This window comes from Doryrhamphus excisus, linkage group LG2 (genome assembly GCF_037039965.1).
Source record: "Doryrhamphus excisus strain RoL-2023G ecotype Guam linkage group LG2, RoL_Dexc_Guam_v1.1, whole genome shotgun sequence".
Classification (NCBI taxonomy): Eukaryota; Metazoa; Chordata; class Actinopteri; order Syngnathiformes; family Syngnathidae; genus Doryrhamphus; species Doryrhamphus excisus.
Window position 1 is genome coordinate 7,041,049 of NC_136358.1, and position 27,829 is coordinate 7,068,877.

The 27,829-nt window shown below is 41.8% G+C and overlaps 1 protein-coding gene across 2 annotated transcripts; it reads left to right on the top strand.

Moving 5' to 3' along the window:
- Positions 1-569: 569 nt before the first annotated feature.
- stim2b (stromal interaction molecule 2b) lies at positions 570-27,158 on the top strand. 2 transcript variants are annotated; one of them, XM_058068252.2, is made up of 12 exons: positions 570-1,393; positions 15,951-16,081; positions 19,747-19,858; positions 19,921-20,032; positions 20,994-21,109; positions 21,189-21,366; positions 21,440-21,617; positions 21,703-21,864; positions 21,935-22,035; positions 22,102-22,340; positions 23,989-24,211; positions 24,348-27,158. In XM_058068252.2, exons 1-12 carry the CDS (start codon positions 1,285-1,287, stop codon positions 24,940-24,942), a joined length of 2,256 nt encoding a protein of 751 aa, XP_057924235.2. In that variant the 5' UTR covers positions 570-1,284; the 3' UTR covers positions 24,943-27,158. The 2 variants fall into 2 exon arrangements, with proteins under 2 accessions (XP_057924235.2, XP_057924236.2); XM_058068253.2 differs by having other exon boundaries at positions 23,989-24,157.
- Positions 27,159-27,829: the final 671 nt, after the last annotated feature.

Genomic DNA, 27,829 nt, shown 5'->3' on the forward strand with positions numbered 1-27,829 from the left:
TGTCCATAGTTGTAAGGCATTCAAAACAATGTCACATTGTAAAAATAAAACATGAAAAGGTACTTCCAATAATGCAGATATGTACATCGGGTTTGATACGGTGATGCACAGAAAGACAATGTAAAACAAGGCAAATTATAGCATATTGACAGTAAAAGTACATTTGCAACACTGCAAATAAATCCAGCAAATACTAGATGAATGTAGCACTGGTCTAGCACAACAGCGCCACCGGATGGATATTTTTCGCTAATGCAGGATGTACAATGCAATATATTTGTATGCATGTATGTATGTTTAAATAAAACAATACACTATCTTCATTTTATGTACATTATCTTTATTATCTGTTATTTTATTATCTATACTACATGTGCAATTATCTGTCATATTCACCTCTGTTTCTCCTTGCAGCTTAGAGACAGCCAATCAGGTTGTGCCATGTTGGGAGGCTACAGCCAATCAGAGGAGGGGAACAAGTTGGGGCAGCAGCGTCTGCAGTGACGCAGCGTCTAAAAAGGGAAAAAGACACACAAAGAAAAAAACATTTAAAAGGAGGAATTGTCCTTGAGTTGGACAATATGACGCCAAGTCAAATTATTCAAAATCGCACCTCTAAAAATGCCCTCCCCTTTCCTCGCTTATTTGCATAGAGACTTCCGTGCCCTCCCCCGAAAGCGCGCGTCCGCCGGCGATGGCACGCGAACCTCAAGCCGGCACGGACCTCTAGAAGCGGACTCGCCGAGCAAGGGGAGTCGTGTGGTCCATATAGAACTGGAGGAGGAACTGTGTGTGTGTATATGTATTGTCTTAACATTGGATGGGATTTGCTGCTGTTTGGCTGAGGAGGCGGACCTATCGCGTTCTGTTTGGACACTGGAAGTACGCGCACGACTTGGCAACAACTCGCGGGGCCTGCGTGGGGATTTGGCACTTTATTGCTCACGGGTACTGCAAATATTGTCATTTTTTTATTTATTTTGCCATATTTTTACAGGGATTAAGGGTGGGGTTCCTGCACACAAGCCTCTCCTATCATATGGGTGATTTAGTTGACAACTGATATGATGGGGGAGCCTGCAGCGCGCAGACCTTCTCAAAGTACCTGTGGAAGATATTAGTTTCACGTGTGAGAGGTTTTATAACAGCAATGTGTGTACCCTATACTACAAGACTGCCTTTTTTCTTTACTTCTTAAAAATACACATTTTGTTTTGCTGCTGCCGCTCCATGATTCAACATCTTTAACGCACGGATCTCGTCCTATACCCACACACGTCCACTATGTGCAACATGCCCACGTTGCTAAATGTGTTGCTACGTGGACTCGTCATCTATGCGGTACTGGGCTCCGTGGGCAGCTCGGCGGATACTGGACATTCAGCCACTGCAGGTAAGTGCAGCTCTTGTCGGATACCCCCCCTCCCCACTTCCCTCACCTTATCATAATGGAGAAAGCCTGGGAATGCCCTGCTAGCCTTCATGGTACACCTGATGCATTTTTACTTGTGCATGTACAGTGCAACTAAATCTTTTTAAGTGATGTACTCCTCATTTTGCAGGACCTAACATACATTTAGACATACATGCACCTGGAAAAAAACACTGCAAGGGGTGCATCCATCTGCACAAATAGACTATGTACTGTCCCCCTATGCAAAAGTACCCCATGTGTTGTCATGCAGGTGTTACACTGATGAAGCAGGTATCAAAACATTGTCAGTGATTTTGTATTGTACCTTCAAAGTTATGGATTTACACCATGCACGTTTCTATTTTGTCCCCGGAAAATCACTGCAAAGGGTACCGTTCATCTACACAAATGGACTCTGCACGATGGCACAATGCAAACATGTAGTACACGTGTAGTCATGCATTTGTTACAGTGATGCAAAAATGAATGAGCTGTGACTTTTGTATTCTCAAAGCTACACATACTGTACCACATGAGGACATAATAGATGTACTTCCTGTCCCTGGAAATGACTCTGGAGGGGGTGCATTCACCTACACATATAGGTCCTGCTGCCGATGTAAATATGTAGTATAATATAATCATGCAGGTGTGACACTGATGGAGAAGGTGCCCAAAATCAACCTCATGACATAATAAGATTTACATGTTTTTTTAACCTGGACACCTCCTGGCTGTCGGCCTACACACAATATAAAAATAGTGGAACAGTGGAACCTTGAGTAGCACTATTAATTTGTTCCAGAAGGTCTGACTCTAACCTAGGGGTAGGGAATCTATGGCGCTGGAGCCAGATGTGCCTCTTTTGATGACTGTATCTGGCTCTTGGACATTTCTTAACAAAATCACATTGATTGATTGATTTTTTTGCAGACCTTTAAAGCAAAATATTACAGAAATCACAGTGTTATTGTGTGTTAATGTGTTAATCACAGTGTCATTAATTTTTTTCTGGGCCAGACACAGATTATTACTGAATAAAGGAATCTGTTATTGCAGACTTTTAAATTCTTGCATGGTTTGTAGTGCAGTATACGCTCTAGTATCTCATTCATCTCCTTCTAGAATCTAAAATTTTGGCTATTGAGAATATCTTGGAATTTTGAAACTGATCCTCATCCAGCAGCCCAACTGACCATATTTCTGATTTTCAATCCGTAGTTCCAGGGCCAGTATCATTTTGCTTTGTTTGGCAGTGTTGCTAGGCAACCGCTAGCAACGATCAGCACTTGTAACTAGCTTATGTCAAGGAATATTTATCTCTCACATATCTGAGTTAAAGTTGAGCGTGTCACCATGCGGTGGCACCAGACATTTTATTTATTATTGGTTAGCTTCAGTGCAACGTATTGTTATTAAAAATAATACATTCAGACACATATTCCAAAACTGTTGGTCTTGCTTAAAAATGCACACATTTAGTTGTATTTAATGCTAAAAAATATTGTTTGGCTTTTACAGAAATACATTCTGAAATCTATGGCTTTCCTAGCTCTGTCTTAGCCCAAAAGGTTCCCTGCCTCTGCTCTAACCCAGAAGGATGCTAACCCAATCAGTTTTTCCCATGAGAAATTATGTAAATCCAACTAATCCCTTCCAAAACGTAAACATTTATTTTTTAGCATTACAATTATAGTTTCACATACAGAAAACAATTTCAAATATATATAAACATACATTAACATGTAAGGTTACTTTTACCATCAATGAACACAATGTTGCAGCCAGACACCACACAGACACCACCTTCCTGTTTTGACATGGGTTGTTTCTTGAATTCAATTGTGTTTCTCACCTCATGTTGCACGTGCCAGCATTTTGATAAAGACTGTGAGAAACATTGCTGAATTCAAAAAATAACTCATAACAAGACAGGAAGCAGTACTCTTCAATGACGGTAAAAGCCACGGTAAAATATGAATATATCTCTTCTATTCGTAATTTATATGCATTAAGAATTGTTTTATACATGTCTCCAAGATTATAAAACTAAGCGCTGACGACGTCATAGATGAGTGAGGTAACTTCCTACAATTTGTGTGCAAACTAATAGGATGATAAAAAGGAAGGATGCTTTCTGATAAAAAAAAAAATAGCACAACAAAATTTGTGTCATATTGTACATTAACTGGAGCATGCACACAAACTGATGCAAAATTGTGGTGTAAACTTTAAATGGTAACCAAAAACATAACATAACATTTACCTGGTGCTTTCTTATGGCACTAGTTATATAATAATGCATGCGACAGATGCACCTTTCCAATGCACATTCTATTCTAGGGCTGCAATGAGCGATTATTTTAATAAATGATTAATCGGGCGATTATTTTTCCATCGATTAATGGATGGATCCGATTCTTTTTAAAAATACATTTTTAATTTCCACCTCTTTATTCAGAAATTGAAGATTTGAACAGACAGAAAATAAGTGTCAGGTTGCAGCTTGAATATTCTGTAAAATGTTAAACAATAAAAAAATATATATGTTTGTCAAATAGGTTCAGTAAAACAATAAATGTACACAAAACTGCCATTCTGAGTCAATTTCTTAGTCAATTAATCTAGAGCTTGTTGTTTCAATGAATGGAGTAATTTGTTAGGCCATAGATATGAAACAAACACCTACAGGTAGTAGTTGGATACGCAACATATCCACAATGAGGCAAAAAAGCCAATCACTGCTTTCCAAAGCTAAAACACAAAGATAATAGATCTGCTTTCATGGATAGCAAAGGAAATTAAGAAATACTAACATCAGAGAGGCTGAAGTCAGTGGATGGTTACATATTTAAATAAAAAAAAAGAAAAATCAATTACTAAAATAGCTTTTCATTATTTGGGTAGTCGATTAATCATCAAATAATCAATTAATTGTTGCAGCTTATTCCATTCCATTGCATTCCATTCCATTCCATTCCATCATTCTAGTCTTCTCCTGTTTTTGAAGGTTTTTACGGCAGTGCGCAAATACGTCTTTTCCTTTACATTTTTTACACATTTTCACTAAACCGTCTTTTAGTCAATATTGAAAACCTCCAAACCATAGCCGGGATGCTCGGGAACGCTTCCGACAAGAACTAATAAGCCTGGAGCCAGCTGCAATGTGACTCAAACAAGAAGTGTCTCAAACCGGGGTGTGACTCAAATATTGATAATAGAGTTCTAGCTTTTGAGTATGTTAAATCATAAAAAAAAAAATGCTAAAGCTCTCGCTGCAGGCTGTGATTGCAAATAAGCTCTGTTGTACACCTAACATTGACAGAGGGAGACACCTGAATGAGAAACCCGAGGCCAGAACCAGCCAGGCTACCACTTCCTGTGTTTTGGAGAAAGTCTCTTGATTATTCATCACTGTTTGCATTTTTGGTTGTCTGGAATGGATGAATTGGATTTACAGTATTTTATATGGGTAGGTTTGCTTTGGTTAGAGTCCGTTTTGGTTTGAGTCGGACCTTGATGAACAGATGAATGATGCTGACTAAAGCACCACTGTAGTGCCCTTTTGCCAGTGTCAGACCGGCATAGTGCTCATCTCTGCCCAGTAGACTGGCGAACAATGACAAGTCAGTATACATTACCATCCTCTGGTTGTCCCTCTTGTTGCATCATCTCCTCATGTGCAACCTGCAGAGGACAACAAGTCTTTGTGTGCCCCCTCAGATTCAATTTCTGAGCCGTTTTCTGAAGGAACACCGGGTGCCACTTGGGAATTACCTTGCCTGTAGGGTTTTTTGTGTAATTTCTTGCTACGTCTTTAAACCATGGAATGCCCATGGTGATCCTGAGACAAGCACTTCAATGTGAACGTGGGCTTCTCCCTTTTTAATAGTTTGAACAAAACAAACACATCACTTGCCTCTAGCTGGGAGGAACATCCGCTTCTGGTATAATGACCCTGCAGGATGATGATGGTCTCTGATAGGATCCTTTATTTAGGAAACTGCCTGCTTTAGCAAGAATTACAGTGAAGAAAATAAGTATTTGAACACCCTGCTATTTTGCTATTTCTCCCACTTAGAAATCATGGAGGGGTCTGAAATTTTCATCGTAGGTGCATGTCCACTGTGAGAGAGATAAACTAAAAAGAAAAATCCAGAAATCACAATGCATGATTTTTTAACAATTTATTTGTGTGATACAGCTGCAAATAAGTATTTGAACACCTGTGTATCATCTAGAATTCTGACCCTGAAAGACCTGTTAGTCTGCCCATTAGAAGTCCACCTGCACTCCATGTATCATCCTGAATCAGATGCACCTGTTTGAGGTCGTTAGCTGCATAAAGACACCTGTCCACCCCATACAATCAGTAAGACTTTAACTTGTAACATGGCGAAGACCAAAGAGCTGTCCAAAGACACCAGAGACAAAATTGTACACCTCCACAAGGCTGGAAAGGGCTACGGAGCAATTACCAAGCAGCTTGGTGAAAAAAGGTCCACTGTTGGAGCTATCATTAGAAAATGGAAGAAGCTAAACATGACGGTCAATCTCAATCGGAGTGGAGCCCCATGCAAGATATCACCTCGTGGGGTCTCAATGATTCTAAGAAAGGTGAGGAATCAGCCCAGAACTACACGACAGGACTTGGTCAATGACCTGAAAAGAGCTGGGACCACCGTTTCCAAGGTTACTGTAGGTAATACACTAAGACGTCATGATGTGAAATCATGCATGGCACGAAAGGTTCCCCTGCTTAAACCAGCACATGTCAAGGCCCGTCTTAAGTTTGCATATGACCATTTGGATGATACAGAGGAGTCATGGGAGAAAGTTTTATGGTCAGATGAGACCAAAATAGAACTTTTTGGTCATAATTCCAATAAGCGTGTTTGGAGGAAGAAGAATGAAGAGTACAATCCGAAGAACACCATCCCTACTGTGAAGCATGGGGGTGGTAGCATCATGCTTTGGGGGTGTTTTTCTGCACATGGGACAGGACGAGTGCACTGCATTAAAGAGAGGATGACTGGGGCCGTGTATTGAGATTTTGGGGAACAACCTCCTTCCCTCTGTCAGAGCATTGAAGATGGGTCGTGGCTGGGTCTTCCAACACGACAACGACCCGAAGCACACAGCCAGGAAAACCAAGGAGTGGCTCCGTAAGAAGCATATCAAGGTTCTAGCATGGCCCAGCCAGTCTCCAGACCTGAACCCAATCGAAAATCTTTGGAGGGAGCTCAAACTCCGTGTTTCTCAGCGACAGCCCAGAAACCTGACTGATCTAGAGAAGATCTGTGTGGAGGAGTGGGCCAAGATCCCTCCTGCAGTGTGTGCAAACCTGGTGAAAAACTACAGGAAACGTTTGACCTCTGTAATAGCAAACAAAGGCTACTGTACCAAATATTAACATTCATTTTCTCAGGTGTTCAAATACTTATTTGCAGCTGTATCACACAAATAAATTGTTAAAAAATCATGCATTGTGATTTCTGGATTTTTCTTTTTAGTTTATCTCTCTCACAGTGGACATGCACCTACGATGAAAATTTCAGACCCCTCCATGATTTCTAAGTGGGAGAAATAGCAAAATAGCAGGGTGTTCAAATACTTATTTTCTTCACTGTAAGTTACATTTTGTTTAAAGGTTACAGTAAAAGTACAGTAAATTGATACACCTCTTAAATTTCAGCAAGCATTTTATTAGTAGTAGTATTTTTCTCAAGGGACAACCCAATAGAAATGAATCAGTGTAGCTTTATTATACCCTGAAAATGACAGACAGCCATTAATGTAAAAGACCTGGCAACACAAGGGAGTACCGAGATAGTTGTGTCTTGCCTACAGTCACACATGGGGGTGCATGAGTGCTGCTGACACTGGGGCGTGGTTCATGGAGGGAAACCTAAATACCAACATGTGCTGTGACATTGTGAAGCCACTTCCAAGATGCCAAGTGATATCATGGATTCCTCTCAGTATGTCGCCTTCAGACCTGAACCCAAATGAGCACCTGTGGAGTATCCTCAAGCAGAATGAAGGAAGGTAGAATAGTGATCCACCAGTGACTTCATCATGGAGGAGTGGAAGAGGATTCCACAATACTTTAGACACAGTTTGAGGTGTAATGACTTGTTTTGGCGGCTATTTAGACAAACTCAAAGCGTGACCATTTTGAGTGGCCCCCAGTTGACATTAAAGTTTAGTGTAAATGCAGGCAATGCACCATGGGGAGACAGGCAGTGCCACTTCAGCTTACATAAAAGAAGGTCTTTACTTGGGCAAGAACTGGGCAGCACGGAATCTACAGTGAGTTAGTCACACATGAACAGAACTCTAGACTGAACTCTAACTACAATCACAGTGCCAACACAAAAACAACATTAGGAACTTTATTTATTTATTTACAAAACAAGTGCCTCACATCATCCTGGGAAGCAAGAATTACTTTCAGCGACGGAAGTCATGCCAGCGCCCAGCATGTCTTGTGGCACCTTTTTGTTAATAGCTCTTCAAAGTACATGTTTATAGTTAACAGTTGTTGTTATCCTCCACTAGTTGTTATTCTCTACTTTAACGTAGTTGTTGTTATCCTCCACTAGTTGTTATCCTTTACTTTAACATAGTTGTTGTTATCCTCCACTAGTTGTTATCCTCTACTTTAACATAGATGTTGTTATCCTCCACTTGTTGTTATCCTCTACTTTAACATAGATGTTGTTATCCTCCACTAGTTGTTATTCTCTACTTTAACATAGATGTTGTTATCCTCCACTAGTTGTTAGTATCCTCTACTTTAACATAGTTGTTGTTATCCTCCACTAGTTGTTATCCTCTACTTTAACATAGTTGTTGTTATCCTCCACTAGATGTTATTCTCTACTTCAACATAGTTGTTGTTATCCTCCACTAGTTGTTATTCTCTACTTTAACATAGATGTTGTTATCCTCCACTTGTTGTTATCCTCTACTTTAACATAGTTGTTGTTGTCCTCCACTAGTTGTTATTCTCCACTTGCCGTCTGTATGTGCTGTCTACCTGTGTTAAGTTGCTGTGTAATGGTTATAGTGTTATTTCTTTTATGACACAGTGAGTCAGACTATTATGTTAAGTAATGACTCCTTGACGCTTCCAATGTGTAGAGACGCCCATTGCAAGTTCCACTCCAGCTACTGTGTTCCCAAATGTAGAGCAACTTCCTTTTAATCAAGCTGAAATTCATATGACCAATGTTTGTGAGACTGAAGAAAACCTTTATATATGTATATGTATATATGTTTACTTACGTTTTACTTTATCCCTTATAGCCTGCCATAGCTCAGGCTCATGACTGAATCCGGTGGTATTTTAAGTTGATTTTGAGACTCCTGGTTTATAGTATTGTCCCTTGAGGAGTTATAATAAAAAGCTTGATGAAATGTGAGAGGTGTACTCACTTTTGTCAGCATAACGGCTTTTTGGGAATTTTTCTACTCCAGTAGGACCCTTTTTGTGGGAAGAAAGCCAGACTTAGACCAGGCTCACACTAAATCCATTGTGGCTCCATTGCGGCCGCCGGAAGCATTATGCAAGATTGAAATCCCTGTTGTAGGCTCACACGTGCTCTGTGTGATGCAGCTCTGGCTCCGTCTGCCATGCGGCACAATGGAAAGAATCTGTTTGGGGTCTAACTTTTTTTTTTCCAGATGCTGTAAATGCCAGAGCATTCTCATATCATATCATCATCCTATCAATACAAGAAATTGGTAATAGTAATAGACCATTTGAACGATATCTATCAACATTGTACACTCAACGAACAAACAACAATATAAAGTAATTAAAGGCTATTTAAGAATAACAAACATCAAAAAAGATGTAGTTCAAAGTCAAAAGGCACCTAAAAATCTACGACACCTCGTCGAGTGGCAAATACGGCTATTGTTTACAACAATCTTCTCTATGCAAAGGTAATTGTCCGTGGCCAGAGCGTACGCTCGCCCACAGTACATATTGGACTCAGTGCGAGTGGCACTTTGTGGCAAGCCAGACTGGATCAGGACTGGAGCTGCAATGGATTCATTGTGATGGCAGTGATGGCTGTGCATGGAGAGAAACAACAGACATTACAGGTGGTCTCTGTTTTGTTTAGCGGAATTATTGTACAAAAAGAAAAATAATTTACGTGCGAAGGGTGGAAAAATACGTAGGCGTAGTAATATGTAGTCGTAACTTCAACCTCCACTGTGTCTCCCTAGCTGGAGGCAGACTCTTCCTGTGGCAAAGGTAAAGAAAAGTGAGACATGACTTCAAATTAGACATTGGAAAACGCTCAGTGGAGAAATCAACATTGGCTGAATGCCCGGTTCAAACCGCTCAAATGCCACCATCATCATCAAAGGATAACGATGGTATCCTTGAACATGTGAAAGGATTCATGAACGGTGATAACTTCCTCCTCCGAATAAGCATGTTGTTCCCTCCTTGCAAGGTCCCTTCCAGTGTGCAGGACAACCACAAGGACTTAGAGGTTAATTTATATATAATTTAGCTATAAGTTCTGATCTTAAACTAAAACCTAACCAACTGTACATCACCAGAGTTTGTAACCAGAGGACACCTGTATGCCAAGGGTTACCTATTCACCTTGCTGCCACAAAGTGCTCCAAAATATGCCCTCAAAACGTTTGTTGCCGTACAGACATATTAATATCCGGAAAGGTCAGCGCTGTGTCGTCGCTCTGACGCCGCCAAAAGGTGGACAGCTGCCGCCCTTCTCAGTTGAGGGGCTTTAGGGTTGTTATTCAACCTAATGAGGCCCGAGAGCAGATCCCTCTGAGAGTATTTATAAAGTTACTGGTGAAGTTTTCCATGATTATTTTCCACCTGCCAACTGACGAATGCTGACATCGCTGTTACTATGCATTCTTGAGGTTTCTAAGCACATAGTCGCTCGTACTGTAAGTGGACAACAGCGGCAGTGTAGAGCAGAATGCAGTAGCGTGTAACCTCTCTTGGCAGGTGATTGTTGTTGGCCGCACATAAAAGGTGTCGATCCTCTAGTTGTGACTCTGGTCTGCATGAAGACTCTGCGGCGGAAGCAAACATGGCTGAAGTACTACATGCCGCCGTACCTTCAGAATGTGTGTCGCAACTTATAACATACCGCTTTCACTTGACTATTCTTCTTTGGCTGCATACAGGTTCATGAGTTTTAGGACAAGACCGCTACATTGTAATAGCTCTGTGGACCACTAAGCAGATGAGGACAGCATGGTGCCAGGGCTCTCAGAGCCGGATCCTGCATTGCAAAGACTTGTCACCCTAACACAATAAGAGTCCAAAGCTTTGCCCTTCACAGAAACCTAACACTGTCTCTGTTTAGCTTGTAACTTCCGGCAGAGCCACTGTGTGTCATTTGCTAAGTTTCCTTATTTCTACAAGCTTACTGGCTTGTCCTCTTAGGGGTTCAGTCCCCTCGCATGTCAGGGACTTTCCGGTGGTGTCAAGCATGTGACGTTGTAGCCACGGGGGCAAGAGGGGCAATGGGAGGTGTGGATTTCCTCGGCATGCCATTTCACTGCCGTTAACGGTCTGAACTGCACTTTAACAAGCTGGTCAACAAGCAGCATGCCAGACAGCATTATTTGATTATGAAGTGATACCTCTTTGCTGTAAGACTAAGGTTGTACTCGTGCTAGACCATTCATACGGTTTTCATACTGTGCTGTTCCTGGCTTGTGTGCTGCCGTATACTTCAATTTCCCTGACTTTTGTGGATTTATGTATTTCCAGTCTAAGTCGTTTTACTTATTTCTATTGTGGAAGGTGGTGGCTGCCATTGATCACTCATGAGAGGAACAATCACATTAAATAAATGACACAAATGTTATCCTAGAGTAAGTGAGTGTTCCGTGGGTTTTGGATTTCGGATTACTTTGAGTTTTCAAGTGAAACGAAATTGAGAGCGGGTCAGAACATTTGCACTAGCCAAATATGCAGGACATTTGTCGCAAGAACGGCCGAGTGTGCACAAGTCTTACGAAACCTGCCCATGTTTACCGATTCAACCCAAGCCATAACGCACCAACCATGCTTGATGTCAACATTTGTAAAGAGAATTATAAGACCTAAATTCACATTAACAAGTCTGAGCCCAAATCTCTAACTTTTTCATTTTCACATTTCTGGACAAGCAGGTGGATTCTTGGCACTTCTTTGCTTTTGCAGCAACTTTCCTCGTCGCATAAATGAGGTGTTGATATAAAAAGTTAACTTGACTTAAGTTGACTTGAGTTAAGTTGACTTATCTCAGTTACATAATATTCCCAACATAACATTCTGGAATGCTATCAAAACAAACAGTAGAATCCTGTTGTTCAGGGAGGTTGAAAAAAATGGCTAGGTAGCAGCTGTGTGACCTAGAAGCAGTCTGTCACTTCTGGTCTTCACTTGGGGGCCAGATGTTAAAGTTTTATAAAGACTTAAAGCCGACTATACAAGGCAGATACCTAAATGTGATGGAGTGAATGCATACATTCTAAAGAAGAAAGTAGGCATTCTTTACACCAACAAGGTATGAAAGAATTAGTTTAGTTTGGAGACACAGAACGTCAACACAACTTCTTTATATCTGGTTGGGTCCATGAATTAGGCCATCATTTGGCCATGAGAGACCATGTTGGCCCCTTTTTTGCATGGGTAAATATTATATTTGATGGACTGTTGATGCATGTCGTGAGCTGTTTATTTAGTGGAGTGTGATGTCAAGCAATTCATTTATAACATTTTCTGTACTTTTACTCATCACCTATCATTTGGTGTCTGCAGTTTTGTTAATGGTGTGTGGTGACATTGAGTTAGATGGTTGTTTAGTAAAATAGTGTAAAATGTACAGTAAATTCTTGCAATTTTTTCAACTGGTTTTAAATTTACATCAGAAATGTACAACAAAAAGACTATCTGCAATTCTTTGCAACTTCAGGCCTGGATGACTGAGTTCTATGCGGCACTCCAACAATGCTATCCAACTGGAACTGGACATGAACATCACACATCTCATGACAAATTACACGTCTTGCTTGTTTGAATGCCTCCTATGGTAGATATCAGATAAAATCAGATGAGACGGTATCTCTAAGTCAAATGTGCGGTTGCGAGTAAACACTCTTGTTTGTGACAACACAGGTACAACATACCCCTTGAATCATCAAGCTGCCTCACATATGGTGTGTTCAAGGACCGTCGCCCAAAGAAGACACATTATTCATGAAAGCATAAATTGACCAACACATGCGAAATTGGGAGTGCATTCAGTAAACAAACAAATGAGCTCAGAAAATACACTAATTGCTCACTGCGCCACATACACAGACCAGCTTTCATTTAGCACACAATTTAAATACTCTTGGAAATTCTTTTAAGATGAATGTACATCATCAGAAAACGCATTTATTCATTTAACGCACACACAACAACGAACTTCATACTGTCCCATTTTTTCTGCACTGTACTGCTTCTTCGCTGTGGTTGTTCACATGAGGATTACGAGTGTATTACGACAATATGAGTGTTTTTGTTAATTGTGCATACCCCACTTTGAGAACTTAGGCATGCTCATCAAATGCAGTTCAAAAGTCTTACTTGCTGTTTACAGAAGAACCTTAAATGACTTAAGCATGTTTTAATTCTGCATCATTTGCCTGCTGTCTCTCAGTCTGAGTCTTGCCGCCTCCCGTGCCCCCCTTACGGCCAAAAGAACATGTCAGAGACTAAGTATGATAATTAGAAGGGTCTTCAACCTCGTCTTGCATTCTCATTCTTCCCTCCGGCTTTCTCTGGCCGTCCTCGGACGTTGCTGATCTTGTGTTCGAGGACTGTAATTGAAGCATTCCGCAGAAGCCCCGGCCTGCAAAGAGCATCTCCTTTTCTGGAAGTTTTTAGGATCTGACCGAGTGGGTGTCTGCGGATCATGCCTTTTTATTTGCCCTTCTAAAAGCCTAGGAGAGGATTAGTGATTATTTAACATGGGTTTGGGGCTCTCACAGCTCCCTGAAGGAATGATGGTGGTTTGAATCAGTTACAGGGAAATGGGATGATCCACTACCACCTATAGACGCAATATGTCGTCTCGTCTGTTCAGTATCTGCTGGTGTTCAGACATGTTCGTACTTGAGACAGCACGTAGGCGTGCAGGCCTTTTGTGATTACCGGAAACGCAGCAGTCAGCACAACCTAACAGCCTTCTTCTTCCCGACATCTGTCATAGTCGTTCCCCGCTGCTGGAACGTGCTGTGATCCCTGTCTCGAGGAGCTCTATCGCCCCTCCATTGGCAGTACAATTAGATTGGACCTGCAGCTATGTGACTTGAATGTAAATCCATTGGAACTAAATGATCGGTCACATGACTTCAAAAAGCAACGTGAGAATGAAGGTGCGTTACTGTCACATCTGCGGGAATGAACACTCCCAGAAAGGACTGAATGGATGCAATTCCGGTGTAAAGCCTTAAAATTGTACCATTTCTTACCAATTGTAGAAGTATCAGAGGTCCCACAATAGTGTATTGGAAGTATGTTGTCCAAAATCTAGCCTTAGTTCTTTTAGTAAGTCCGACTGGGAACAAGCCCTTTTGTGTGTCTGTTTTGTTTATGAGTAGTGTTTGTTATTTTAAGATGTGATTTATTTTATTTTTTATGTTTAGTCCTCATAACCTGGCTCAAGGGACACAATTTTGCACACGAGGGGCCCTCTAAAGGGGCCATTTTGTTCAAAAAAATGCCATAATATTTTTCCCTGTGTCTATCTGACCTTGGTATCATGAATGACACTGAGATATTTATTGTTGGGCTGCATGGTGGATGAGTGGTTGGCGCGCAGGCCACACAGCTAGGAGACCAGAGTTCGATTCCACAATCTGGTCATCTCTGTGTGGAGTTAGGTTAACTGGCGACTCCAAATTGTCCATAGGTATGAGTGTCTGTGTGACTGGTTGAAGACAGCTGGGATAGGCTCCAGCATGCCCGCGACCCTTGTGAGGATAAGCGGTAGAAAATGAATGAATGTTTACTGTTCATACAATTATGTATACATTATACGTATATACATATACATACTGTATATTATGGAGTTCAAGTAAATTGACTTTCTTCTGGTTATGTGGATTTATAGCATACATTTATTGATACAAGCGTAATTACCCAACCAACACAGATACCTCCCAGGTACCCCCCCCCCCCCCCACACACACTAAACACATCTTACTGACACACACATCAACCCGTTGGTGCTGACATCTTTTGATTGCTCGCTAAGTGAAATACAGTATAACTGTGTTTACTCACTGCATGTGTGTGTGAGGGGGACCTCTGCCATTGTTGAGCTCTTACATCCTGACAAGCGCAAGCCTGCCGGGTTAAAAATAACCTAGTGCTTTCCAATTTTGACGTCTTTTGGGACCGGCTGTTTTGATTTTACACACGTCAAACACCCCTCCTCCCCCCACCCGCCTACTATCCTTCCTCTGCCTGAATGCTCGGGGTCACCGGCAGCGACTTCCTGTCACTTGGTTCCTCATAACTATCCCTAAATACACAAAAGAGAGAGAGGACACCTGGGAAAGGAAGGTTTGTGCTGTCGCTGTAAATGACAGTTTTTTTAAGTATGCCAGAATTGTCTTTATTCCGAAGCTTCAGAAGATATCTGATGAGTTTGGCAGAACAGAATTAGGCCATGAAAAAAAAAAAATCACTTCAACATAAAAGTTTGAGTCGTAGTAAAGCAGATGTGGTCTCCAACTTTAATTTGATGCAGTGGAACCCGCTTATCTTTACGCCCGTCGAACTGTCCATTGCTTGCATGACCACTGCTTGCATATTTTGTTGAACAAGAGACGGTACTGGATGCTGCGCTCGTGACGTTTATGGGGCCTGGTCACAGGTCAAACTGACTTGGAAGGCATTTTGCCATATGAGACGAGAAACCATATTTGCTGACTTTTTATGTATGCCCACAGAGGACATCAAGTTCAAAGGCAAAGACAAAGACAGGGGGTTCAGAATATACCGTATGTATGTATGTATATATGCATAGCATTGTTGGTGATGGGCGTGGCGTTCCCCTGCAGGCAGGAGGAAGTACGCTCATGCAAATTCAAGAGTCCATACATTGAAAAAAAAAAAAGATTCCCGTCACAAAATAAAAGTGACTGAATTGCGAGCTGCACACAGTCGACGAGATCGGCCTATAGTATACGGAGGATGAAACCGGTGGATGCGGATATGCCGTTTTTTGACAAAGCTGTAATTTTCCACCAACGTGTTTTCCACCCTGCTAAATATGGATTCCCTCAAACGCCCTTGCATGTTACCACAATACAGGTGTTGTGTTTATGCTTGGATCTGTTGCAATTGGACAGATGCCTTCAAGGTACAGTAGGTTTTTTTTACTGTATTACAGCACATCAGAAATGAATCTACTGAAATAGAACTTTCACTCAACCGTCATCTCTAACCTATATCTCTACCTACCTGTGTCCCCCCCACTACCCCCAGACCCCTGCCACATTGTCATACCCCCGTGCATCAGCGAGGCAGACCGCTTCAGTCTGGTGGCACTGCGCCACATCCACAAGCAGCTGGACGATGACAACGACGGCGGCATCGAGGTGAATGAAAGCGTGGAGGTGAGTTCTGCAAATATCAGTTTTGTATTTGTCGCCTTACGTCAACTCTTACAGCAAAGGTGCCGCCTGACGACACATGACTTGTGTTGATTTAAATCTCTCTGCAGGTTCTTCCAATGTTATTTGAACAATTGCGCAACAATACACACATCATAACCAGTGGTTTGGATTTGGCTTAGTTATATATTGTACATCGCTTGTACGATGTGTCCCTTCTTAGCACCGTCCCATTAAGTTAAACGAAAAGAAAGTGTTGACACAAGAACGAACCCTCTGGTATTTAGCTAACAAGTCGCTTAAATCTTGTACATCTCCCCGCCTTTTAGATGCTAACACTTTACACGTTAGGCTTAGCTTATGTCTTTGGGGAGGGCTGCATCTGAGCGGGTTAGGCCACGTGGCTCTGGAGTTTCGAGATAATCAGCCAGCTTTCAGAACCTCGCGCTTGTGTTTGTGTGTTTAATCACTGGCGGACACGGGGGCTGCAGTGAAATTAGGTTACATGGCGGGGGCCTCTTCGCTCATGACTCTATAATGTCTAACTTCTAAAAAAAAATGTGGCTTGTAAACACAAAGCATGCCAGAGCTCTCCATGCATATCCCAGGCAATGCAGAGATGTTATTGCTACATCTTCTATGAAGTTAAAGGACCCCTGCTATGCAAAAGGGATTTTTAATGGCGTTCTAATAGCAATATGTATCCCAAGGGTTGTGTGTGATTATTGTTATCATAGATTATTTTGCTTTGATTGATTTTATGTCTTGTCATCGAATTTTTAACAATGTTCCCCTGAAAAATGCATCCCAGACAAAATAAGGATAAAGTTGAAAATCATGACGCGGCGAAAATGAAATCCCAGCATGAAAGCAACCACTGGTATTTTAAGCCGCAATGTTGTGTGGAAAAGTTTGTGCCAATCGTGCCATGAATTTCTAATTAATTATCACGTGATTACATTTATTAATGGTTCATAGTATTAAAAACCAGCGGTTGCAGCGGCACTTCTCATGCGAGCTCACCGATCCATGACAGAGCAGTCCGGGCACAGTGAGGGGGACTACTGTTGTAGCTATGGAGCCTAATATTCAATGTCCAAAGTGAAACTTCACCACGATACATTGCGGACATGTCTGCATGGTAATTTTGTGTTTTCTTCTCTGTGTGGGTAGCGGGAGTCATGTGGAAAATAGCTTTGAGGCCCTTTGTTATGAATGTGGTATGACAACCGGATCGGCCTAATCTAATGGCCGAAGCTGATATTATCTGATCAGCAGCTGATCCTGAGGATTTGATTGGGAGATCCCTAAAACAAACAATACACTATTGTGGGACCTTTGAGATTTAGCTATCCATACATCCATTTTATATGTGGCTTATGCTTATAAGGGTTGTGGGGGTATGATGGAGCCTATCCCAGCTGGCTTTGAGCGGGGGAGATTTCGCTAAAATTAGTTTATAAGTTGATTATTTTTTTACCTAGGGAAACTGCAACACTGTTTTTATGGACATGTTATATACTACATAGTATTTTTATCTGATCTGGTTTTGTTGTATGTATTTTTAGTCATTTTAGTTCCGTGAATATTATTTGATTGTGTGAGCTATGAGAGATACCTGAATTTCCCCAAGGGGATTATGAAAGTACCTAATAATTAAAAACATGGGACCTTTAAGGATTTTCAGTCTTTAAGGAACATCCATTCAGTCCTTTTTATGGGAGTTTTCAGTCCTGCAGATGCTACATAAATCTTGAGGGGATGCTCCAATCAATTGGCCGGCGATCAATATCGGATGGTTTTCGTGGAAAAAGCATGTGATCGGCATATACCGACAAATGCCTATCAACGGCAATCACCTCCGCCTTGCAATATTTCAGCATGCAGCCTGGAACAAGTGTTCCCCGCCCACTTTTCTTCACATTGTGCAGGCATCTATCCATCCGTTTTCTATACTGCTTAACCTCATCATGCTAGAACATTGCACAACCTTGCCAAACTCATGTGGGACTTACCTACCGTTTGCGTGATATACATTTTGCACCCTGTGTTGCATGTTAAAAAGCTTTACCTTAATACAACACATGAAGAACAATAAATGGAGTATGGTGAGTTTTCAAGGCTCACGATGTGATCATTATCTCATGTAGCCAAAAGGACGGCCAGCCTTGCAAAATCAGTCCAAATCATCCAAAATGGCCGGTACCAAGAGGGACCGCTTTTGAAAAATGGCTGGGATTGAAAGAGTTAATCTACAGCATGTGATCAGCATCAGCCGATTTCACTTATGGATAATCGGTATCTGATTCTGCAGCATTGTGGGAGCTCAAAGTTTTTATTCATTTAATGTTTTAAAATGAGATAAAATGGTACTTTTAAAATGCTTTCACTCTATGTACAAAAAAGCTTATTGGTTGGGAACACAGATGACTCACTGGTTAAGCACACACCCTCAGGTGCCAGCCCCCTTTGGGATGGGAATGCAAATTCTCACTGAGCTGGAATGACTCATGTCATCCAACCTGGACCAGACAAGAAGCAACTTCTGAATGTCCCAACTCCAGTATGACCGTGCTTCCAGGCAGAGATCATTTCATAGACGGGAAGAGCACAAACTGTCTGGGGGTGGTGGTAATGGGGTTTAAGATTAGAGCTCCTCCTCTATCTGCTTCTGCCACCCCCATATCCCCCAACTGCTGACACCCTACACCCATCCAGTAAAGATTCCTCTGTCTCTTTTCTCATCCCAAAAACTGCTACCAACCGGACATCACACTTTTCCAAGACCTGCACTTGAGGCATTCTTGGTCACAGACATTTTACTAGATATGAAGCCATGCCAGGATTTCTTCTCCAATGGGCTATTCTGGAAACATTCCAACATGTTTGCTACATAAGAGAAATACCCTTGGCAAATTCCGTTAACTTACTAATTCATGACTTTGTACGCAATTTTAGCAGCATTTTGTTTGACTTTATTCTTAAAGATGTCAAGAAAAATCCCCAAAGATGCATTTCACCACACTGAAGCTTTTCAAGTCGTGATCAAACTCTTCCTGCCTGTCCGCCAAACCTCTTGATGCTTATTTATAGTTTGACAACCGAATCCCTTCTTTCCAGACGTCTCCGTGTCATTTGACTAGGAAGTGTGTAGTGAAGGTATTGCAGAAGTGCAGTTATTATTATTGTTTTACATGCTTTTCAGAAATGGGACAAATGCTGAAACAGTCAAATATTAATGAAGATTGTAAACATTTACATTTGTAAATACGACTACACATTTGGTGTGGATAGTCAAAGAACAGCAGCCATCATTGGAGGAAAAAACATAAAATATGTTACTAATACAGTAAATTAAAAGTGGATACAGCTTCACCCACTTTTGTAGAACAATAAAGGGCATTTCTTTTCCTGTGACTTTGACTCTACAACTCTACAGGGGCATGACGATCCAAGCTGTCAAAAGGAGGACAGCCGGAAAGTTCGCACATACACAGGTTGAAGTGATCTTTTTTCCCTAAAAGGAAGAAAGATGAGAGAAATGAACGTGTGTGTGTGTGTGTGTGTGTGTGTGATCAGCCAGACAGAACACACATACATAATAGTGAAGAGAAGGTAAAATACTAAGAGACAAGTGCTATATTTATACTCATGTCTCTTCTTTCCAGTTTATAATAGAAGACATGAAGCAGCATCACACCAACAAGCATAGCAACCTGCACCGTGAGGACCAGCACATTACTGTGGAGGAGCTATGGAAGGCCTGGAAGACCTCTGAAGGTATTCACCTAACATAGATGTATCGCTATACAACATACTGCATATACGTTTGCATCCAACAGTTCACAACTGGACCATAGAGGACACGCTGCAGTGGCTGAGGGAGTCGGTGGAACTTCCCCAGTATGAGAAGAACTTCCGGGACTTCCGTGTTACGGGCAACACATTGCCACGGTTGGTAGACTCATGCACACTGCAGTCATGAAAAACTGATGCAGATATCCTCAAAGTTTTGTCATCATTAGACAAGGGGTGGCCATATACAAATTTAAACTAACCCATGTTATAGAAAAAAAACAGCCTTCATCAGTTTTGTATTATCAGTGACAACGAATATCATTAATATGAACTTTTTTCCTTCTAATATGAATTATTATTAATTGACATAACTTCTACTCAATCTAATTTGCCTAAAATTGCCACTTTCTCAATATATTACGGCTTTAATAAAAATTACATATTTTAGACCTTATTTCACCTTTGTTTCTTCCCTCTTAACATCATTACTTTATTGTTATTTTATAATAATAATATAATATAATAAATATTTCGCCTTTATTCTCATGAAATCACTTCAGTTTTTTTTCAATTTTGCTGTTGTTTTTTCTTTTCGTAGTTTAACTCATTTTCTTAGTTTGTATTATGATATCTTGTCAGGAAAATAATAACGGTTAACACAGTAGGAGTGCATGTTTTGACCCTTTAGAGTAGATGGAGCTGATTTAGCTTTACAGTGCAGTAGGAACATTACTAGTCCTCATTATGCTACACAATGCTGCTCTCTGCTGGTCGTAAATGGCAATACCGTGGGATAAAAAAGACATGTCTAAAACTGCTTCCAGATTACTTTGAGGCCACATGAGTTCATGTTACAGCTTGGACATACCTGTCTGTAAATAGAACACAGTCTTGAGCCAAGAAATTTGAAATATGAGGAGCAAAGGCGTTAGCAAAGAACACGATGGTGAGACTTACGGATGTTACGCCTCTGGACTGACTCATGAGGTGATGTCACAGCTAATGGCCACCATTTGTAATAGTGGTAATTTGCTGACACATCAGAGTTCTGTGTGCTTTGTATATGCTATTATCTATTCCCAATACTTACTGGTTATTCTTACAATGCATGTTGCAGAATCGCCGCAAACGAACCATCCTTCATGTCCATGCAGCTAAAAATATTAGACCAGCGACATAAACAAAAACTCAACTTGAAGGCCCTCGATGCCGTTCTATTTGGCCCCCCGCTCCGTAAGTACACACCTGCATTGCAGTGACTGGCCTATAAATCACTTGCTCACACTTTCTTTTGTTCCTCGCTGTCCTGCAGGCCCACAACACAACTGGATGAAGGACTTTATCCTCATGGTCTCCATAGTGATCGGGGTGGGGGGTTGCTGGTTTGCTTACGTGCAGAACAAGTACAGCAAGGTGCACATCTCTCAAATGATGAAGGATCTGGACAGCCTGCAACATGCCGAGCAAAGCCTCCTCGACCTACAGAGTCGGTATGGTGAAGAATGGCAAATGAAGTGAAGCATGCTGGATACAACCTTTTAAAACCGCTTTCCCTTCTGTCAGTTTGGAGAAAGCTCAGGAAGAAAACCGCACCGTGATTGTGGAAAAGCAGAATCTGGAACAGAAGATGAGGGATGAGATCACAGGCGCCAAGAAGGAAGCTTACAGACTTCGGGAACTGCGAGAGGGCGCTGAATGTGAGCTCAGCCGACTCAAATACGCTGAGGAGGAACTGGTCCAGGTAGTCCTCACGTCTTTATAATTCTGTGAGAACAGTCCAAACGTGGACCTTTTTGATGCAAAACTAGAACACCCCCCTTTTGTAGGTACGGAAAGCCCTGAAGCGAGCCGAGAAGGAGATGCACTCAGAGCGCTCGCTGCCTGAAGCACTGCAGAAGTGGCTCCAGCTCACGCACGAGGTGGAGGTTCAGTACTACAACATCAAAAAGCAGAGTGCGGAGTTTCAGCTTTGCGTCGCCAAGGATGAGGTACCACCATTCAGGGCTCAGTGGATATGCTTCTCCCGCTCTCCCTAATCTTCCCCTTTTGCATTTCCAGGCGGAGAAAATCAAAAAGAAGAGAAGTTCCGTCTTTGGGACTCTTCATGTAGCACATAGCTCCTCACTGGACGAGGTGGACCACAAGATACTTGAGGCCAAGTACGCAAGAGGTTAAACACAAGTAGCTTAAACACGCTGTTGTCAACTGGGTCGTTTTCTATATAGGAAGTCCTTGTCCGAGGTGACGGCATGCCTGAGGGAGCGTCTGCACCGCTGGCAGCAGATCGAGAGGCTCTGCGGATTCCCCGTTGTCAACAACTCAGGGCTGCCGAGTCTGACAGCCAGTCTCTACTCCGACCACAGCTGGGTGGTGATGCCGTGCGTCTCTGCCCCACCGTACCCCATCGCGGGCGGGGTGGATGACCTGGACGAGGACACGCCTCCCATCATTCCACAGTTCACAAGTGAGTTGTAATGTATTCATTCATTCATTTTCTGCCGCTTATCCTCACGAGGGTCGCCGGGGTGCTGCAGCCTATCCTAGCTGTCTTCCGCAAGACCCGGGCAAGACCCGGGCAAGACTGGTCGCCAGCCAATCACAGGGCACATGAGTTGTAATGTAATGAGATGATTTTTTACAAATATTATTATTAGGGCATATAAATAATTATTTGCATATATTATTATGATGAGAATGATGAAGAACCTAGCGAATGTTGCAAATATTTTTTTATTGTCATTTATACAGTAGTACCTTGGCATACGAGTGTCCCAACTAACAAGTGTTTTTTAGAGGTGATCAGTCTCTCGGCTGCAAGCTAGTTTGCTACTAGTTACTGGCAGGCTATTTGGGGCTTATGTCACCTTAGTATGTGGGGGACAAAGGCGGAAGTGACACACACAGTGCTCAATGAGTTGGCAGTATTCTTTTAACGATTTAGTAGCTTTTGTGCTTGAGCTGCTGTATTTGTCATAAGAAAAGTGTCACAATGTGTGTGTGTGTGTGTGTATACTGTAGGTAAAAGAGTGTTGGAAGTGAAATATAAGCTGTAGCCTGACTCCACTACAATATATGGGCACACCTAGTTCAGTAAACTACTGACTTTTATGTTAGTCACAATTATATTTTGTGAGATTATTTGCTTGAAAAAAAAGATATTTGATGTGGTGGACAGTTTAACTTACCAATGTTCTAGTCTAGATGCTGGAAATGAGACGGCTTTAAAATGCTTTTCGTAAGCCCTATTGGGAACATGCCGTTTTGGTTGTTTAGCATTCATGCGAATGAGCTGTGTGTGTCTCGCACTTGATCCAATACAATTTCCTCAATATAAGATTCAATGTTAATAAATGGAATATAGTAGTTAAGAGCATAGAAAACCCCTTTTTTGGCTTTCTAAATATGTTTTTTATTAGAGCCCTACAGACATTAAATAACACCCCTATAGTCACCTTTACAGTATTATTATTCTCTGTTTACACCACATGACAACTGTTATGCTGCAAGGACTCGAAATGGTAACCAGTTAGCCTCAAATTTATTTTTTCGAAACTCAAGAAGACAACAACTTAGGAGGACTTTTTTGCACTCTAACATGTCGGACATGCTATAGCTGACTTAATGCAGTGTTAAGGTAATGTAATGTAAGGTAATGCCTCATTGTTTGTGTCATTACTGCCACCTGTTGACCAGAATACTACATATGACTTGTATTTCATGTTTGGACTAATACTAGACCATGTGTACTACCAAACAGTGATCCATCGTTTATGAATTGAATAATCTGAAAAAATTTAGCGAGGGAGCGATAATCGTATCGCGACATTGTGAAGGACTGTATCACATTACAGCATCACAACACAACATTAAGGGGTTGGATGGGATGACACAAATGATAGCAACGCTGGTATTCCTAGGTGAGCTACTCTACTAACATTAATGTTACATTTTAGATAAACCCTGTGCAAGGTTATGCTATTTGCTGGAGAAAAACCAAAGGATCACATTTACAGCTCAGTTAGTGTTGGAAATGATAGGATTTTTCGCAGGTTTTGGGGCTCATAAACGTCTAGTCATTTTTTCAAAATTAACCCTGTATTTTGTCTTAACAGCCACTTTGATGCGACCCCCGCTGACGCGTAACAGCAGTCTGTGCCGCTCCCGCCGCAGCCTCCTCAGCTCTTCCTCGCTGATGTCCCCTGATCCCGATCTGCTGTCCATGGCCAGCTCGTCCCTCTCCTATCACCTCGAGGCAGACGTCGAAAATGTCGATAGGAGGGGGTATGTAGCGCGGGCCGGAATGCCGCGGAATGCTTTTAACGTGTGGACTCACAGGTGTTCTATACAGACATTCTCGCTGGTATTTGGGGTTAAGTGGTGACAGCGCCCTCTAGTGGCTGCTGCATAATAGAACACCATACAGCTCAGTGAGTGCCAGTTTGTGACATCTGTGTCCGCCCCTCTCCCTCAGGGACACCGCCCAGGAGGGCAGCTCAGACACAGACTCCTTAAACTCCTTGATGGGCCGCAAGCCGCCGCACAACCCTTGCTTCGTGACCTCGGAGACCCCTTACCGCAAGATCTCCCGTGAGGAGATGCTGCTGTTCAACCAGAGCCCGGAGTTTCCCGTGTACACCACCATCACCAGCAACAGCAGGGACTCCACACCCCCTAGTCTCCCCCCCACGCCGGCTGCCACCCCCTCGAGCCCGCCGTCCACTTCTCCTTCACCGGCCTTGGAGCATCACATGTTCGCAAACAGAGGCTCGCCGGACCTCACCCGCGTTTCGCCGGAGAGCCAGGTGGTCCCCCAGGGAGTCTCCACATCAAGGAAGGGCATGTACAACGGCATCCTGGAGAAGTCACACAGCTTCGGCCAGCTACCTGCCAGCATGCTGCCTGTCGTGGGCCGCTACCCGTCCCTCACCTCCCTGGACTCGGAGGGCCGGAGCGTGGGACGGGAACACAAGCTCCTGAGCACCTCCTCGCAGGACTCCAGCGACAATGGAGAAAAAATCAAGCGCTCCTCCTCCAAAATTAAAAGCTTATTTAAGAAGAAGAAATAAGAAGATAGCGTGGTGTGTGAGAGAGAAATAGAATATATTCTAATATAACAAGGACATCATTGTGAGCTAATGCTAAAACAGCTCTCTTTGTCATCAACAACAGAATGTTGCTCAGTCTGGTCGCCTTATTTTTCACTAATGCCTTTTTCTTGTTTAGTCCATTGAGAGGTCAAATTTTTTTTTTCATTCTGACCTCACATTATGGAGGCGTTTATTTATTTCGAAGCACATGCATGCAACGCTTGCCGTTGCAGCACACTCCTTGATACATGGATTATATGGGTTCACTTGATTTATTCACCTTGGTGAAGGTTAAAAAAATGTTGCACTACTTCCTGATATCTTGGCAAAGAGTTGAAGGTCACATGAGCAGCAGCATGGTGGCTCCGGAGCCAAAAGGATGTGCCGCCACTTTAAGGCTACAGCTCATCTTAATATATATACAATGTTTTCTTATTATAAGATGTGTTCAAAGGTTTATGGCAATGGTGGGAGGGGCGGGGGTTTACTGAGGATAGTCAAATCTTGTTGGTCATGTTCCCGGTCACCTCGCTATTTACTTGATTCCCTGCATCCTGTAGCCAAGCAAATTTACAGTGCATCACAAAACTGGGTTCACTCATGACATTTCTGCACATTTATTTATGTTTTGCAATTAATTTCATTGTATTTTGGACATTTCATGGGACAATACTGAAGAAATGACACTTTGATACAATGCGAAGTTGTCAGTGTACAGTTTGGTGTAAATTAAATATCCGCTCAAAATAACTCCCAACCATTAAAGTCTAAACCACTGATAAAAAAGTGAGTACACCCCGAATTAAACATGTTCAAATTGGGCCCAATTAGGTAGGTGCACTGACATTGTGTCAAGTGTCTTCAGTGTGTTGGGTGTTGTCCCATGAAAAGCTATAATATCAGGGCTGTCAAATACATTCATTATTTAAAAATTAATCAGTTTTAAAATTTATCATAATTAATCATCACCCACAACTATGTCTATAATATGCCCATTTTTACTGCACTTAATGAAAAGAGTGATAAATGACAGGAGAGGATTGTGTATATTTGTATGTATTAACAGCTCCAAATGATCTGATATGCCTTTATTAGTCCCACCAGGGGAAATTCCAGATAACACACAAGTCGAACACTAATCTCTTTAACAGTAGCAGAACATATGAATCACACTTTAAACGGTATTATTATGATCAATAAGAGGTTGTGTTCAAAGGCATCGTGTAATTTACGGGAAATTTAAAGTTTCAGTGTCCCAGCATATTTACATGTAGCAAATTTAATATCTGAATTAAGAGTTACGAAGTGAGAGGTAACAACAGTGAATTTGTGTTCAAATTCGTACAAAATATTGCCGTTTTTGTGATGTTTGGAGTGTCCCTGAATGCATCTCCGGTTCTGTGTTGTTCTCAGGGTGAAGGGACGAGAGACGTCTGTGCCTTCGTCTGCCGTCATGACAGAGGCGTGCTTGGTCTTGTGGACGTGTTCATTACACAAAAAAAATTGAAAATGTAATTCATGAAATGAATTAGTTTTTTTGACAGCCCTAAATAATTGCAGAAATGTGAGGAGTGTACTCTCCTGCCTCTCGCCCCAAGCTAGCTAGGATATGCTCTAGCTTACCCGTGACCCTCATTGAGGAATAGCGGTATAGAAAATGGATGACGGTGTACTCAGTTTTGTGAGGTACTGTATATTTACCTGTGATGTCTTAACTTGTTCACCCCCTGATGTAGGTCAAATGTTCTGTATGTAAGGACACACACTAGTGTCAGGAAGTGTGTCTGTGCTGCAACGATGGTGTGTCTGTATCAGACATTTTTATTTGCTTCAGAAAAGAAGGATGCAATACGGACCTCCTCTTGATGTGATGATGTCAAAAGAGCTCCCGCCTCACACTGTGACTCCTCTCGTGTAGACCTTCTCACCTTCAGCGGCTGCAACCTAACTTAATGGGTCATGTGACCGGCAGGGGTTGGCGCTGTTTATTAGGTGTGTGTGTGTGTGTGTATGCGTGTGTTCGGACAGGATGACAAATCAATGCAAGTTTTCTTAATACAGCACACGATGAAGGAAAATGTAAGAGTTGCAAGGTGGGATGACATGTTTACGATACACAAAGGATTTTTGACATTTTATGTGTGAATATTTGTATACTGTAGAGGAATTAATAAAAAAGACATGGATCGCCAGTGCGCCTGCGTTGTACTTGAGAGATTAACAAGTATCTCTGTTCCAACGCTCAGTGGCTACTTCCTTCTGATCAAATGTCCTGTGTAAAGGCTCACCGTGGCGACGTGCTGGTGATCAATTGTGAGGTGGGGTCTTGGTCTCATCTTGTTAAAATATGAATATCAATTTTTACTTCTTTTAGCTCCTTGATAGCGGACATGTGCCTTCAAAGGTTTAGGGGTCACCTTTAAAGGTTACAGTGCATTTTAGCTCACCTGAAAGCCATACTTTGTATGCCTAACTTTTTGAGTAGTGAACAAACTACTATATGAATTACTATATATATTACTATATGAACTACAATATGTTATAAAGGTAAAGCAGTTTATAGCCTATATATTTTCTTATACTTCTATTGCCATATACAGTTGTCCCTCGTTTATAGTGGTTAATTGTTTTTATAACTGTATTAGAGCCCTGTAGACATTAAGTAACACCCCTATGAGCGATAATCGGATGGCTATATTGTGAGGGACGACTGTGTGCCATTTTTACAGTACTCTTTCAATCATATTACTGTGAGAAATTGTTTCTCATCTTGCTTACTTATCTTGATGCAGTAGTTACAATAGAAGATTTTTTATGCTTATATCTATGAAAATATACAATTTATAAATAAGGAATACATCACAGA